This window comes from Physeter macrocephalus, chromosome 4 (assembly GCF_002837175.3).
Source record: "Physeter macrocephalus isolate SW-GA chromosome 4, ASM283717v5, whole genome shotgun sequence".
NCBI classification, from domain to species: Eukaryota; Metazoa; Chordata; class Mammalia; order Artiodactyla; family Physeteridae; genus Physeter; species Physeter macrocephalus.
The window spans coordinates 128987466-129005085 of NC_041217.1; the positions used below are offsets into that span (position 1 = coordinate 128987466).

The 17620-nt window shown below is 34.2% G+C and overlaps 1 protein-coding gene across 2 annotated transcripts in view; it reads right to left on the reverse strand.

Annotated features, from left to right (window-relative positions):
* Positions 1-17620, reverse strand: part of RAVER2 (ribonucleoprotein, PTB binding 2) — a 117021-nt gene that overhangs the window by 50325 nt on the left and 49076 nt on the right. The window contains exons 5-9 of one of the 2 annotated variants that reach the window (XM_028489303.2): positions 15228-15354; positions 5472-5557; positions 3689-3754; positions 3419-3530; positions 1029-1297 (exon numbers count right to left, since the gene is read on the reverse strand). In XM_028489303.2, the coding sequence (XP_028345104.1) occupies positions 1029-1297; positions 3419-3530; positions 3689-3754; positions 5472-5557; positions 15228-15354 (660 nt within the window). Of the gene's footprint in view, positions 1-1028; positions 1298-3418; positions 3531-3688; positions 3794-5471; positions 5558-15227; positions 15355-17620 lie in introns of both variants that reach the window. The other variant, XM_028489302.2, reaches the window with a different exon arrangement.

Genomic DNA, 17620 nt, shown 5'->3' on the forward strand with positions numbered 1-17620 from the left:
GTCCGTGAGCCATGGCCGCTGGGCCTGCGCGTCCGGAGCCTGTGCTCCGCAGCGGGAGAGGCCACAACAGTGAGAGGCCCACGTACCGCAAAAAAAAAAAAACAAAAAAACCAAGATTAGATTCTTTTGAACAGACCAGAGATTAATAACTGGGTTTGAAATTTTTCAGATAAAATAGAATTTATTCTACCTTTAAATATTAAAATAATACTTAATTAGCTACAGAATATACATTTTAGAAAAAAAAGTATATTTTAAAGAACAGCATTATTATTTACTAAGAAATCCTTATAAATATCGTTATATAATTGGATAAGTATTAATGGTACTACTACACTTTTCCAAACTACAAAATTTTGAACTTATATTCCTTTATATTTGAAAACTATGCATATCTCAAAGTTTTTAGAAAAGCAAATGTTTATAGGAATAAAGAATTCATATCTAAATATTTTATAATAACAGATTTTAACATTTTATAAAAATTAAATTATTTTATTTACAGACAAACTGGCAAGTAATTAAGCAGAATCCCAAACATCATTTGGCATAACTTATCAAAGGATGGATTTTTGTTTGTGTATAATGACAGGTTTTGTTTTTTTTTAGAGTCCAATATTTTCTTCTCTTTTGAGAAGTAAATGTACAGTATGAAAAAGCCTTCATGTCATTGACATAGGAATTATCTAGTTTATAATCCATATTTATATACTTTAAGTATATTATCAACTTCCTTTGAAATTCAAAAATAGTTAAGATTGCTTGATACTTCATAAATTATACCACCTGTAAAATAACCAAAAATTAGATTACTCTCAAATTAGAATAATTTCATTTAAGATATAGTTTAAAAGGAATATATATATTCCTTTGTAGTATATACATAATGTAGTATACACATATATACTTCATGTATATACATGTGTGCATCTATGTGTATGCATGCATGCACACACTCCACACACACACACACACACACACACACACACACACACACACACACACACACACACACAGAGTTTTCTTACCCCTGAACTTATCTCCAGGCCTTTTGGCTGACTTTGTTGTTGTTTATGATGTCCCATGAGCAAGCCTCCAGCAGTAAGGTTTGGAAAGCTCTGAAGATAAGCCTGTGACCCTGAGAAATTTCCTTCTGCCATCCCCACCAAGGCTGGCTGTTTCTCCTGAGAGTTCCCATGCCCTGGCCCAGCTTGTCCAGCAATGTGCTGATTTGGAAGGAAGGGTAACATGCCCATGCCAGCTGTTATAGTTGTTTGAGTTGGAATCAAATTAGATGCTGTAGTGAACCACAAATGCAAAAAGTTTTTGGTTAGATGAGGTTTATTCACAACAGTCCTTTTGATTTTGTCAAGTTATGGGCAAAATGTGCAGAAACCTATTTTTTCACCTATTAGAGAATAGTTAAAATACAAAAGGTGAGGTTAAAGGTTATAAATTAGCAGCCTCCTGTATGGAAAAACAAAAACCTCTAATAGTAATCATGCTTTTCCTATTTTCAACAACTTCCAGGATAATCTCAAGGATATTATATATTTTAGTTCCAAGTTTTAATTGTACATTTTAGAAGGTGAGAGCAAAATTTATATACTTTTTGACACTTAAGTTATATCAGTGCCTTTTTTTCCAATGCCCAGTCATTGTAATTTGCCTGCTTTCATATTTGAAGGGAATAATTAAGACTTCAGTTTTAAAAAAGTCTCTGACACTCAAAAATTAATAAAGTTACATTAAACCCAACAATACATTTAGTCAGCCTGCTTGTACCAGCTCATAAGAGTCAACTGTGCTATCTCTTCCCAGCTCTTGAGTTCAACGTCTTTGCATGGGTAACCTGAAATCAGCCATGGTTGGACTGTTTACATACAGAAATCCACAAATTCTACAAATCAAGACTTTTGTTTAACCCAGAGAGCTGGTTTTTAAACACCAGCACACCACTGGTTTAAAAAAACATCAATGTTTATGAATAGCTAAGCACCAAATGAAAGTTTAACCCATTAAAGTTTTACATTTTTATTTACAGGGAATAACAAGAAATTCTGGAAGAAATTAAATTTTAATAGGAAAATTCTGAACCATTCCATTTTTTAAAACTCTATAGGTCAAAACTAAATGAAAAGAGCTAGTGTTGACAACTATCTTAATTAAACCAAAGTTATATTTTACAAATTCACTAAACAAATTTCTTAAATTATTTTTAGTACTAATTATTTAGAGATAGATTCTCAGTTCTATCTTTTAGCAATATATTTATTTGGACACTTTGAATTTTCAGTGTTCTTAAAGCAGCAGTGCTAAAGCAAATGGCTAATTATTTAATCCAACACAAATTATAAATACCTGTATAAGCTTTTAGGCATACAATATTTAATTTTTAGGACAGATTCTATCACACCATAAAGATTTCTATACCCGTCTGTGTACTGGTTTATCTTTTGCCCAGTCAATTCCAATAGTCTGAATTGATTATCTGACCATTTGACTTGGTTTTATGTACAAGAGGCTAAATATGCTACCCATATTTAACTGACTTGGTTTTTTTTTCTTTTTTATCACTGGTGGACTTTCTCTTTTTTTTCCCCCTCAGCATGCTCACTTCAAACAAATCTCAATTAAACTTCAAACTGAAAGTACCTTTCAAAATCACATAAGACATCTTGGTATACTACCATGCTATTATTCTGAAAAGAAAAATAATTGTTCTGTTTAAATTTGTTATATTTTAGAAGCACATAATACACTTTTTTTTTTTTTTTTTTTTTTTTTTTGCCTGTTGTGGAGCACAGGCTCCGGACGCGCAGGCTCAGCGGCCACAGCTCACGGGCCCAGCCGCTCCGCGGCATGTGGGATCCTCCCGGACCAGGCACGAACCCGTGTCCCCTGCGTCGGCAGGCGGACTCTCAACCACTGCGCCACCAGGGAAGCCCCACATTTTTTTTAATACTAATTTGGAGCTCACATTTTAGAAATGATACAAATAAACAATCAAACTTTAAATTTACAATTATCAGATATTTCTTAATAAAAGCTAAGGGTTTCTTATCCAGGCAAAAGTTAAATGGATCCCTATGTAATGTGCTGTCAGCCCAGTGGGCAGCATGTCAGTCTCAAATAGATCTATGTCTTTGCCTCATGCTGCTGTGAACCTTCATCAAATATTAAAGCATATCCAACAGAGAAAGTCTTATCTTGGCATAGAAGCAAGTCCATCAATAAATAACTACCAATAGTATTCTAATATTAAAAATAGAAAAGCCAAGAGGGCTCTTGAAATTTTAAATGACTGAATAAAACTCAGATCTGACCTTCCTGTAAATAAAAGTAGAATACAGGTACACTATCTTTAAATCTCAAATCTGACTGTTTACTGACGTCTCAGCAAATACACATAATTTACTTTTATGTGCTTCTCCAAGATGGCCCAACTCTGTTTTCAATGGAAGCGGTGACCCTATCCCTACTGCAGCTTGAAGTACCATAGCTGGGGGTTCTCCAAGTAAGCCTGGTTTCTGCAAAAGAAGAGAAGAAAAGACTTTTGCTCATGGTAGCAAGACATAACCTAATAAAAAAGCTACACATGTGAAAATTCATTAACAATCTGACCAACAGCCTGATTATAGAAAAGGAATGAACTCATTTCAAATGAAAAAAATAATTCCATACTTACATTATTAGTATGAATATTCTCAAACTTCATTAATTGTTGCTGTGCCAGTGGTACATGAGAAAGATTCTGAAGAAATAAATTAGAAGTATTACCCATAAATGAGCTCTGTGAAAATGATAAAACATTAAGTTAGTTTAATTTTGAAGAGCTACTTGTTGTGTAATTCATTTTAAAGTTCAATTCCTGAGTTGATCTGAGCAAAAGCAACAGCTTCTTAATATTCTACTTTCTAATTACGGGCAACACTAATTAATTCTTTCAATAATACACAAGATGCGACCATACAGTCATGAAACTAATTCCATATCCCTTCTTTTCTTTCACCCTTCCTCCCCTCCCCTCACCCCTTTCTGGCTTTGATGTCAGTATCATTCAATCATTTATTTATTCATTTAATCATTCAACAAAGATTTATTGAGCACTTCTATGTGCCAGGCACTGTGCTACAATATGATCTGCCCTCATGGATCTTATAGTACCCTGAGGAGGGGAGACATTAATTAATTATAAAAACATACAATTAAAAATGGCAATGAGTGTATGAAGGAAAAATACAAGGAGCTATGGGAACAAATAGTGGTGGAACTTGACTTAGATTGGTAAATTCAAGGAAGGTTTCCCTGAGGAACTAACTCTTGCACAGAGATCTGAAGGCTGTGGAGAAATAACTAGGTGAAGTCTGGGGAACAAGGTGGTGCTGCGGTGGGAAGTAGTCCAGGCAGAAGGAACAGCAGAAGCAAAGACCTAAGGAGAAGAGAAGAAAGCCCTTCAAGGACCAAAAGCAGTTCACCAGAGCTGGGGCAGGGACACCTAAGGCATATGAGAGGCAGGAGAGGCCAGCTTAGAGAGGCCCTCAAGGCAAAATTAAGCAGTTGGTCTTTATTTTAAAGGAAAGGGAATATTGTCAATACTCTGGTCTCCCCTCCCATATCACTTTAAACCTTATTGTAATTAACTGTTTAATGCTTGTTTTCTCTGTTTGTTGAAATTCTATAAGGATAAGGACTGTGACTATTCTGTTCAATGCTATAGCCTCAATGACTAGCAGAGTGTCTAGTACATGTTAGATTTTCAATAAAATATATTGGGTAAATGAATGAACAATGTATAGGTCATATGTTAGATTCTAAGAATGAAAAATAAACAAATAAGCCTTTTCCTTAAAAAGCTGCGTTTAGGAACAGACATTCATTCATTCAACCTATAACAACCCATTTATCATGTGTTAGGTTTGATTTGTAATTAGGCTTCTATATAGATATAGCCTAAACAGTACCTGAAATTAGTAGGTAATATTTATCTCCAATATTACGGATATTTATGTACACAAACATAGTTTAAAATACTTATCTGAAAAAGGTAAGGAAAAAAAATTTTTACTCTCATAAATATATCAATTATTTCTATAACATTGATTAAATTTTAATTAAGTTATTGTTCATTTATTTTTCTTTCTGTAAATACTTTTTTGAGTTAAGACCACATAAGACTTGTTTTGAGCTACTGAGTTATTTCTAGAAAAATATACCACAAAATATACCTCTTTCCTTCTTAATGCCCTACAAATAGGAATCAATAAATATATAAACTATGATGCTTTGATTACCTTAATTTGATCTGATTTCCTTATTAAGTTCTGTTTTTATGTAGGTACACTTATTACTAAGAATTTTATTCGAAAACAAAATACTCATTTAACTCCTTGAGAACTTTAAGTGTAAAGAACAAACAAAATATTCACTCCAAATTTTTGATGCTTCAGTACTCAATGCTATTTATATACCTGATGTGCTTTATTCAAATGTAAAAATGCAGGGGAGATGGATGGATTCATCAGATGTGGCAAGCTGTGAGGTGTTCCAAGAACTGCTTTAAGAAAATAAAAGTAAAAATTTAACTTTATGATATATATGGAATTAAAAAATAAATAAAACAAACTCCAAAAAGGGTAAATGAATATTTCTTTAAACTTTTAACATATTTAGTGGAAGTTCAATGATATACTGACCTTGTCATTGTACAAAGAGTGACAGGCTCCTTTCCTTGTGATTCAACTCTAGAATTTGATTTTAAATTCCAACACCTTCTGTCTTAATGGTAAAACACCAAACCTAGCCTTTCTCTTCTCTGGCACTTAGTGCAAGAAAACTAATTCCACCTTTTAATAAGTATAATACTAATTGAACCCATGTTATTTGCTCAGTATTTTTGTTTGTTTTTTTGGGGTATTCTGGCAGTGGGTCAGGTGGGAGGGGAAGGACAATATACAATCCTTGTCATTAAAGCTTATAATCCAATTGAGAAGAGAATATGTACATTTAAAAATATTTCATAAAAAAACCTAAAGAAACAATATTGTACATAGTTGATAAAAGGAAAAAATGATAACCATACTCTTTATCAAGTTTGTCTAAGAGTACAAATACCAGAGTACATATCAGAAGAGATATTTTAAGAACATACAATATACAGACAAAAAGAACCATGAGATAGAAAAGATATGAAGCAATTCATCTAATTATTAGATGTAAATTGTCATAATATACAGCTAATTAGAATCATAGAAGGTCAGGCTTAGAAAGTACTTCAAAAAGCATGTAATCCAATGATCAAACATATTTGAAATTTATACATAACACTGCTACAAGTTCATTCATGCTTCAAAAACTTTGTTTCAAATTTTTGTTACTTGCGGAGGCAATCCATTACATCTTTGGAAAACTGACCATTAGAAAGCACTTTCTTTAGAATGAACCAGTTTCAGTGATAGATGATGGGAAGATTAGATCATTAGGATAAGTTGCTTATAAAGGAAAATACTGTTTATTAGGGAAGAGGGGTAAAGATCATCATTTCATAATGATTAAGGGGTCAATTCATCAATTAGGATGCAACAATCTTAAATGTTTATGGACCAAATAACAACGTTTCAAAATATAGGAAGCAAAAATTTCTAGAACTGAAAGGAAAAGTAGACAAATCTACAATTATGGTTAGAGATTTCAATACCACTTCCTCTAATTTTTCAGACAGTCACTGTATTTTGTTATAAAATATTAAAATATTTTTTCACAGCTTTTAGTGAATATAGTATTTCCCAGTTTAAAACAACAACAACCAGAATTAAAACATTCTGAAAATGTCCACAGTCTCACATCTAACTGCCCTTACCCTTAGATCTTGGCTAGGTCTCCCATTGAGCCTCTTGCTCCCCTCAATAATTGATAGCATAAGTTGACTGAAAACCAGTAAGGATATAGGAGACTTGAACAACACTATCAACCTAAAATTTATATACAAAGGATTATAAAGCTGAGAAGAAGTGACAGAGTGGCATGGACTTATATATACTACCAAATGTAAAATAGATAGCTAGTGGGAAGCAGCCGCATAGCACAGGGAGATCAGCTCGGTGCTTTGTGACCTGGTGGGATGAATTGGGAGATTGGGATTGGCATATATACACTAATATGTATAAAATAGAGAACTCATAAGAACCTGCTGTATAAGAAAATAGTCTTAAAAAAAAAAAGAAAACTGATGTTCATGGTCAAAAAAAAAAGGATTATAGTACGTCATGACCAGGTGTGGCTTACCATAGGAGTGAAAGATTGGTTTAACATTCAAAAATCAATCAATATAATTGATCATGATAACAGACCAGAAATAAAAAAGCCACATCGATGATATCAATAAATGGAGAAAAGCATTATATAAATCCCAGCAATTATCATGATAAAATATCTCAGCAATATAAAAATAGAAGAAAAATTTCCCAGCTTGAAAAAGGAAATCTGTGAATAAAAAACTATAGCTAACATAATGCTTAATAATAAAAGAATGAATGCTTTCTCTGTAAGATCAGGAACAAGGCAAGGATGTCCACTCTCATCAGTTCAATGCACAAATTTTTCAGGAATTTCTATCAAGTGCAATAAAGCAAGAAAAAAAAAGGTATATATATATATATTGTAAAGGAAGAAGTAAAACTGTGTTTATTTGTAGATGACATGATTGCCTATACAGAAAATCCTAAGGGCAATACCTATTATTGATAGAAATAGAAAGCAAGACTGCAAGATACAAGATAAATAGACAAAATCAATTGCACTTGTATATGCTAGCAGCAAGCAATAGGAAATTGAAATTTTAAAAGTAATACTATTTAAAATAGTATCAAGAATATATAAAGAACTCAGCAATAAAAAGACACACAACCCTGTTTAAAAATGGGCAAAGAACTTGATTAAGCATTTCTCCAAAAGAAGACATAAAAAAAGACAACAAGCACAAGAAAAGATGCTCAACATAATTAGTCATTAGGGAAATTCAAATCAAAACCATGATGAGTTGCCAGTTGATTCCTATTTGGATGGCTAAAATAATAATAATAATTTAAAAAACCCAGAAAGTAACAAGAGTCTATAAAGTTATGGAGAAATTGGAACCCTCATACATTGCTTTGGGAATGTAAAATGGTGCAGCCACTGTGGAAAACAGCTTGGCAGTTCCTTAACAAGTTAAACATAGAATAACCATATGACCCACCAATTCTAGTTCTAGGAATATAACCCCAAAAGAACTGAAAACAAATGTTAAAATGCTTGTACATGAATATTCATAGCAACGCTCTTCACAAGAGTCGAAAAGTGAAAACAACTCAAATGTCCATCAATGCTATGTGCATACAATGGAATATTATTCAGCCACAAAAAGGAATGAAGTACTGATACATATTACAGTACTCAAAAACATCATGCTAAGTGAAAGAAGCCAGACACCAAAAGTCACATAGCGACTTCTGTTTATATGAAACATCCAGACTACGCAAAAGTGTAAAGACAGAAAGCAGATTGGTTGTTGCCAAGGCCTGGACAGAGGAGAAAATGGGAAGTAACTGTTTCATGGGTCTGGATTTTATTTTGAGGTAATGAAAATGTTTGAAAGTAGGCAGAGTTGGTGATTACACAACATTGTGAATGTACCAAATGCCACTGAATTACTGACTCTGAATTCTGCCTCAGAAAATTACTGCAATAAAAAAATAGTATCAAGGAACATGAAATGCCATGGATAAATCTGAAAAAAATATGTGTAAGATTTATACCCTGAAAACTACAAAATATTGCTGAGAGAAATTAAAGAAGACCTAAATAAATGGAGAGATATACTGCACTTATGGCAAACTGTTGTCAATTCTGCACAGATTAGCATGCCGATTCAACACAATTCCAATCAAACTTCCAGCAGACGTTTTTCATAGAAATTGACAGCTGATTCTAAAATTTATATGCAAATACAAAGGACCTAGGATAGGCAAAACAAAGAGAAAAAGAACAGAGTTGAAGGACTTACACTAACTGATTTCAGGACTTATTATAAAACTGTATATAATCAAGACAATGTAGTATTGATATAAAGACAGACATTTAGATCAATGGAATAGAAACAAAGAGTCCAGAGATAGAGCCATATATATATGGTCAATTGATTTTTGAAAAAAGTGTCAAGAAATTCAATGAAAAAGGATAGTCTTTTTTAACAAATGATGCTGGAACAACTGTAAAAAAAAAATTAACCTGGACCTTTACCTCATATCATAAACAACAATTAACTTGAAATCATTCATCAACCTAAATTTAAGAGGTAAAATTATAAAACTTCTTGAAGAAAACATATAAGAACATCTTAGTGACCTTGAGTTTGCCAGATTTCTTAAATATGACACAAGAAGTATGAATTATAAAACAAAAATAATAAACTGGACATTGTCAAAATAAAAAATTTTGCTCTTCAAAAGGTATTGTTAAGAAAATAAAAGGACAACCTACAGAGTGGCTGCAAACCCATATATCCAATAAAGGACTTTTATCTAGGATAAAAAACCCTAACAACTTAATAGGAAGATAAACAACCTAATTTTAAAATGTACAAAATATCTTAAAAGATATGTTAATAAAGAAGGTATAAAGATGGCAAATTAGTACATTAAAAGATGTTTAAAATCATTTGTCAAAAGGGATATTCAAATTAAAACCACAATGAGATAGCACTATAAACCAAATAGAAAGACTAAAATTAAAGGATCAACACATCAAATGTTGGTGAGGATACTGAACGAACTAGAGCCCTGGACACTGATGGTGAGAATGTAAAATGGTTCAACCACATTAGAAAACAGTTGGAAGAGTGTCTTACAACTTATACATCTACCATATGACCCAGCCATTCCACAACCATGTCTTTATCCAAGAGAAATGAAAGCATAAGTCTAAATAAAGATTAGAAGCAAATGTTCACAGCAATTTTATCTGTAATGACCCCAAACAGGAAATAACCCAATGTTCAACAAATCAGTGAAAATGGAAACTGCAGAATGGAATACTACTCAGCACTAAAAATGAAAAAAAACTATTGATACATGCAGCAACATGGATGAATCTCAAAATAATAAGCCAAGGGAAAGAAGCCATATGGTACATACTGTGTGACTCCATTTATATAAATTTCTAGAAAATACAAACTATAGTGACAGAAAGCAAATTAGTATTTTCCTGGGGATGGGGGGAGGGGTTACAAAGAGGCAAAAGGAAAGTTTTGAGAGTAATGAATATGTTCATCATTTGGATTATGGCGATAGTTTCATGGGTTATACATATGTTAAAGCTTACCAATTTGTACAGTTTAAATATGTGCAGATGAATGTGCCTCAGTTATACCTCAAGAAAGCTGTTAAAAATACAATTTAGATTCTAAGTAATTATATACTAGTTAAACTTTAAAACAGACACACACACAAGGACAGAGAGAAAGAAATCTAAAATATTTACACTATACTGTATTTTTTTAAGGTAGTTAGAAGGTCTGGATTGAAGAGAAAAGATCAGTACGCTTCAAGTAACATAAAGTAGGTGTAGGAGGAAAATCGACCTGACGGTCGTGCACAGATTAGATCAGACAGAAAAGAAGGCAGACCAGAAAAGTAGTTAAAAGTTTACAGCCTAGATCATATATAACATGGTATGCATAAGTTGTGCAACAGACAGGTTAAGGAAGGAGTTTAATCAGTAAACAATATTTAAGTACTTTTCACTGTAAATATCAGTTCTGTCCTAGTTTCCTGAGATGAACAAAACAGATAAATCTTTGCCATTATGGAGCCTCCTCCAGTCTAGAGGAAGAGAAGGCAATAAACAAGTAGATATGTGTCAGTTACTTGAAAAAATGATACAGTGAGAAAGAAGTTTGGGCAAGGGTTTAAATACAAATATATCATACAGGCATACTTCAGGCTTGGTTCCAGGCCACTCCAATAAAGTGATTATCGCAATAAAGCAAGTCACACAATTTTTTTAGTTTCCTGGTGCATATAAAAGTTATGTTTATGCTATACTGTAGTTTATTAAGTGTGCAATAGCATTATGTCTAAAAAACAATGTACATACCTCAATATAAATGCTAAAAATGCTAACCATCATCTGACAAAAGCAGTGTTGCCACAAACCTTCAATTTGTAAAAAAAAATCGCATCTGTGAAGCACAGTAAAATATGGCACACTTGTGTATACATGTATCATATAATATAAACAAATTACAGAGAATTATGATCCTTTGTAATTATTTTAGTTTGTTCAGAGGCCTCTGTGAAGAGCTCAGGATATAGTAAGGTATATAGTTAAGATATAGTAAAAACACAGTAAAGGAAAAACGAATGAAATTTATTGATTAACAAGATACCTTGTCTTTCCTGAACACCAAGAAACTTTCCATACACTCTCTCTTTGCATGTGTTCAAGTAAGGTATTTAACCCTCTTCCCTGGCCATTCCAAACAAAGAAAAAGCTATCAGTGTAATAATGAAACATCTTTCTTAAAACAGTAAAAGTAGCACTAAAATAAAAAAGCCTAATCTCATATGGTCATACACCAACCTGAGTAGAAAAGCAGAGTGGAGAATACATATCTGAGATTAAAACATGAGACAAAAATAATTTGGGGGAGAAGTTACTAAAGATAGTCCAGGTGTGAACTATACTTTCTAAGAGACACAAGAGTGTAATATACTTCTTTAAACTCTGATACAACCTTGGACTGCATTAATAGAAATATAATGATCATAGGAAGGAAATCCCACTGCATTCTGTGCTGATTAGAACCCATCTATAGGATAAATTCATGTCTGTGTACACCATATTTCAGGGCAACCCAGACAACCTAGGTATCTCTACAAGAAGACAACTTGGGTGGGGGGTGCTCTAGAGAGCATATCCTATGACATGTTATGTAAAGTCAAATACAGAGCTATAGTTTACAAAGAGAATAGAAAAGGTGTATAAAGAGAACCATACTCAATATTTTGTCATAACATATAAGGGAAAAGAATTTGAAAAAGAATATATATATATATATGAATCACTTTGCTGTACACCTGAAACTAACACATTGTAAATCAATTACACTTCAATAAAAAAATAAAATACAATTTTTCTTAAAAAAGTGAACTGTTATTTGTATTTACTTTCATCTTAAAATATAAAAATATTAAGCTTTATCATTTCTTAATATATGGATTGACAAAGGTGCATTCATGTAATTGACATATAAGTGATACACATACTGCATATATTGGGGCTCTACTAAAAATATACTTTAGTGATAGAGTTGCATAGTCAAAAAATAAATAAATAAAATGAGACCACTGGTCTGGAGAACAGAAGACAAAGAAAATCAAAGATGACTAAGGTTTCATGATAGCTGTCTTCGACATTAGAAGGCTTTTCTTATGGAAGAAGGAATAGATTTATTATGTGTTTCCTCATAGGAAGAACTAGAATAAGTGGCTAAAAGTCATAGAAATCACCATCTAATATAAGGGAAAACCTAGTAATTAAATTTGTCAAACCAGGGAATAGCTGCTTTGGAAAATAATGAGCTGCTCTGTGCTTTGAGTAGTCAAGACATACAAAGGATATCGCTATACCATTAAAATTGTAGAAGGGATATCTGACTGCATAGTAGGCTGAGCTGGACACCCCTAAAGCTACTTCTTACACAGAGATAATTGATGATTATATGAAGTACTTAAGATGAACATTGTTGGTATAATAAAGAATTCAACTGGTCTTTGTCTTTGGTTCCTGGAAGGAAAATTCTAAATCCTTGGAATTTCCCCAGTGATAGGAGTGTCTTTGTTATGCTAATGAGGTGACCCAGTGTGGGCCCCTAGATGACTTCAGGATGGGGGCTGGTCATACCAGAAAGACCTACCATGTGATTAGAGGACTAGAGCTTTGAGCCATATGATATCAGCCTAACCTCCTGACTTCCAGGGAGAGGAGGGGGACTGGAGATAGAGTTCAATAACATGGCCAGTCATGCCTACATAGCAAAACCCCAAATAAAAACTCTAGACACTGAAGTTGGTGCAGTAGGGAGTTCTGGCTAATTAATACACATGTGTGCTGCAAGGCAGATGTGTTCTGATTCCATGGGGAAAGAGCACAAAAGCTCTGCAGTCAGGACCTTCCGGTCTGATTAGGCTATTTCTGAGTCTCTTGATTAGGCTATTGATTAGGCTATTTCTGAGTTACATCTTTTATAACAAAACTGTAATCATAAGTACAGTAAGTTCCCTACATACGCATCTTCAAGTTGCAAACTTTCAAAGATGCAGACGTGTGTTCACACGTCCAATCACGTAAATTAGTTTACATGACTGGCGTACCTTGTCACGTGTGTGCATCCTCTACAAGTGGTTGTGCTTCTGTGTACTTTACTGTACAGTATTGTATACAGTACAATAGTACAGTATCTTTATTTCAAGCCCAGGATGTCCAGAGGCAAGCGTAAAAGCAGTGGTGATATAGCTGGTACTGCTAAGAAGTGCCAGGAATTGGAGGCCCAGAGAAAGGATGAAGAGAGACAAGAGGAAGAAGAAGTAACTAAAGAACCGAAGAGATTCACGACGCAGGAAGTGGCAAAGGGATTTTATGTGAGGAGGCACTGTTAGTTTTGAGGCACAGGACCCGAACGTACAATGGTACATGAAGGTTGCAGCAGCCGTTCAAAGTGCAATCCAGTGCTACTGTGTCATGTATGATGAGAAAAGAAGGCCTATTACCCAGACATCACTGGATCATTTTTTCAAGAGGGTAGGTAGAATTGAATCCGGCAAGGAACCAGAACCTGTGCCATCAACGTCAGGCATGAGTGAACTTGCAGCTTGCCCTCCGTCTCCTAGTGCTGACTATCCTTCAGCTCTACCATCTCCCACCCCCCCTCTCTCCTTCAGTCAGTAACTCTTCTTGCCTGTTCACTTGATGCCAGCCCCTGGATGCCAGCTGTTGTACTGTACTACTGTACTTCTCAAGGTACTGTACTGTAAGATTAAAAATGTTTTCTTTATTTTTTTGTGTTTTTTTTTTTTTTACGTATCATTTGTGTGAAAAGCATTATAAACCTATTAGAGTACAGTACTATATAGCCGACTATGTTAGTTGGGTACCTAGGCTAACTCTGTTGGACTTACAAATTGGACTTACAGACACACTCTTGGAATGGAACTCATTTGTATGGGGGTGGGACTTACTGTATAGTGCTTTCCTAAGTTCTGTGAGTCTAACAAATTATTGAACCTGAGGAGGTCACAGGAACCCCCAAATTTAAAGCAAGTTAGTCAGAAGTGTAGGTGACCAGGGGACCTCTGAAGTTGTGGCTGCTGTCTGAAGTAGGGGCAGACCTGTTGGGGACAAAGCCCTTATTTGTAGGATCTGTGCTAACTCTAGGTAGTTGGTGCTAGAACTGAATTGCAATATACTAGTTGGTGTTAGACCAGTTGGAGCTGAAACAGAATAAGTATATTTAATCTAAACATTTGTAATCTAAAGCTTAGTGTTGAATACAGGCATTCATTTCCTCATAATGATAAAACATACATTTTGTGTATGTACAGTTGTGCATTTCAAAAGGTAAATAAACTCTTCTCAATGAATACTAAATAGATATTTAATGTATGCCAATATTATAAAAATTTCCATAATACTTAGAAAATGATGTTTTTCTCATTTTCTACAAAGTGAAACAATTTCACAATGAAAAAGAAAGAGCAGAGAGGAAACAGACCTTTAGCACTTTCCAACAAAGTAATTCTGCCAAAAATATTACGTAGAAAAGTATCATATCCTTTGTTAATATAGGCTGTAACAATGTAGTATATTAAATATTACCTTATTAAGCCATGTGTTACCTGGTTTACAAATTCATGTCAACCAGTAACTAAACTGAAGGTTTAATAGTTAATACTTATTAATAGTTAAAAAAAAAATCAGGAAACCCATAAGCAGTTTGTCCCTATCAAAAACAGTCAAAACATACTTTCACCTCAGATCATTAATTAAAATAAATTATATTTTATATATTCACTGATAAATTCTAGAAAAAATAAATATTTTTGGACTAATTTAAGTGTGTTTTTCATGTCAAACAGCACAATTAACTTCATGCCAACATTCTACGTTTAATCAGCACACATGAAGTTTACCTGGTTTAACAGTTCGCCCGCAGAGCTGGGGTTGTAGAAGAACTTGTAACATGGCAGGGTTGTTTAAACTTTTCATAATTTGCACTGGATTTGGCTCTGGAAGTAAGCCCTTTTGATTACTGTGCATCTTCGATGAATACAGAAATAGAAAACATTAGAACAAGGATAAGCACAAAGATGAAACTGTAAAGGCTTTTTTCCAGAAATTCTCATTCATCTGATAAGATCTATCTTATGATAACCACAATTTGCTTTATATTATATACTTGTTGTATACATTCTACCACAATTCCTAATTTTAAGATATTCTACCATACAACATACACTGAAATCCTCATAGAATGTTTCAGTTAAGTAGAAATTGGCTTTAAGAGGACTAATGATTTAGTCAGATAAATCTCTTCATACAAGTAGAAAGATATCAGGGGAGTCTGAATTTATTAACAGGGAGGTAACTTGTTGACACAGGATGAATATTTTGATACTGTAGAAGAACCTTACTACAATATTGATCTAAAGTTTAATAATGTGGGATGCCTTACAAAGCAACATTTTTCTTATAATAACGGTCTTTAATTCATTAACTTAATCCTCTAATATGAGACAAAGATGAACTGGTCTTACATACATGTAATTGGGTAGCTTCCTAAATATGTGAAATTGTTCTCAGATTTTAAAAGCCAGCTTGATAGATGAGAATATTAATATAATGATGTAAAAGGAAAACTATAAACTTCCAGCCAGGAGAAAATGGAGAACCAACAAGGACAACTGGATTCCCTGTCTCATCCCAAGCTCTGAAATTAAGAGGGTGATGGACTGAGAACCTGACACTAAACCCGTGAGAAATCCCTGGACAGACACAAGGTAGTGCCTCAAGAGTGTGAGAGAGGCTGGATCCACAGACAGGATAGCTTGGGGAAGGGCCTTTTAGTTGTGTAACTGTTTTCTCCTCCACATCACCCCCTAGGGATCATGGCTAGGAAAAAGCAGGAAAACAGCAGCATCAGTCCAGTGACTGCCTAGGAGCAGTGAATTAACAGCAGGGTGTCGTGCAAACTCAGAGACAGTGGGGACCATGGAACACTAGGTAGAGGCACCGAAAACTTCCTTCCCACATCCTCCAACCTTTACTTCCTTCCTCCCACTGGGCAGGGTGGAAGAGTTATAACTGAGCAAGGCAGAACTTGGAAAAGAGCAGGGTTGGGAGAAGAGATTAAGAGGCTCTAAGGGGCAGGGTTGCCTGGCTGGGGTGGGAAAGGGCTGTGGTCAAGGCCAGATGGTCAAGGCAGAGGTTCTCAGCCCTAGGTTCCTGCCTGCCTTCCCTAAACCCTAGCTGAGACCAGCCTTCAGCACTCCTCCTCCACCTCCAGCCCCTCAACCTCTTAAACACTCACATACAAAGAAGCCAACCGCCATACCCCCCTACCAAAGGAGGTATGTATCCACAGAACAAAATAACTAGGCATCAGGAGAATGTAGCCACAAAAACTAAAGGCAACAAATTGAAGCACCTATAAGAGACAAAGCAGAATTAAAGGATAGGAATTAATAAGAATGTTAACTAAACATAACAGACATCCTAAAAAAAGATAATATATTTTTATTGGTAACATGAAACAAGGACAAGCAGTTATAAAGAACAACCAGTTAGAAATACGAAGCATGAAAAACACAACTGTTGGAGAAAAATAATAGCAGCCATCACTTACTATATATACTTGGCATTGTTCTAAGTATGTTACATGGATTAGATCACTTAATGCCCCAAAACAACTCTATAGGGTTTGTGTTATTACCCCCATTCTATAGGTGAGGAAACTGTCGAAACTCATAAAGCATTATTCTTAACCTCTACTCTGTGCTTTAACAGATAAGTTAAACAGTAGAATATATGTGACTGAAAAACAAAATAGTGATCTGAAAGGTCAGGTCAAATAAACTTCCCAGAATACATGAGCAAAGAATAGAGAGGGAAATACAAACAAAGTAAAACATGGCAATGAAAAATGCAAACAAAAGAGAAAACCAAGGCAATGAAAAGACTAGAAGTCTTAACATCTATATAATAGGAGTCCCTGAAGGATTAGGAAAAAAAGGGAATCTTTGAAGAAGTAATGGTTGAGAATTTCCCAGTATTAAAGAAAAATTAAAGACCACAAAATGAAAGGGTTCCAAATATGATATAGAAAAACACACACCTGGTTACATTTTTCTGGTGTGAAATTTAAGAACATCAAACATCCCCCCCCAATACTAAAAACTTCCAGTGAGGAAGAACATATCTCAAAAAAAAAAAAAGAAGCAGATTAATATCATCTTCACTCTCTAAGCATCAACCCTGGACTTAAGAAGGCAACAAATTAATATTTTCAAAGTGCTGCAGAAAAAAA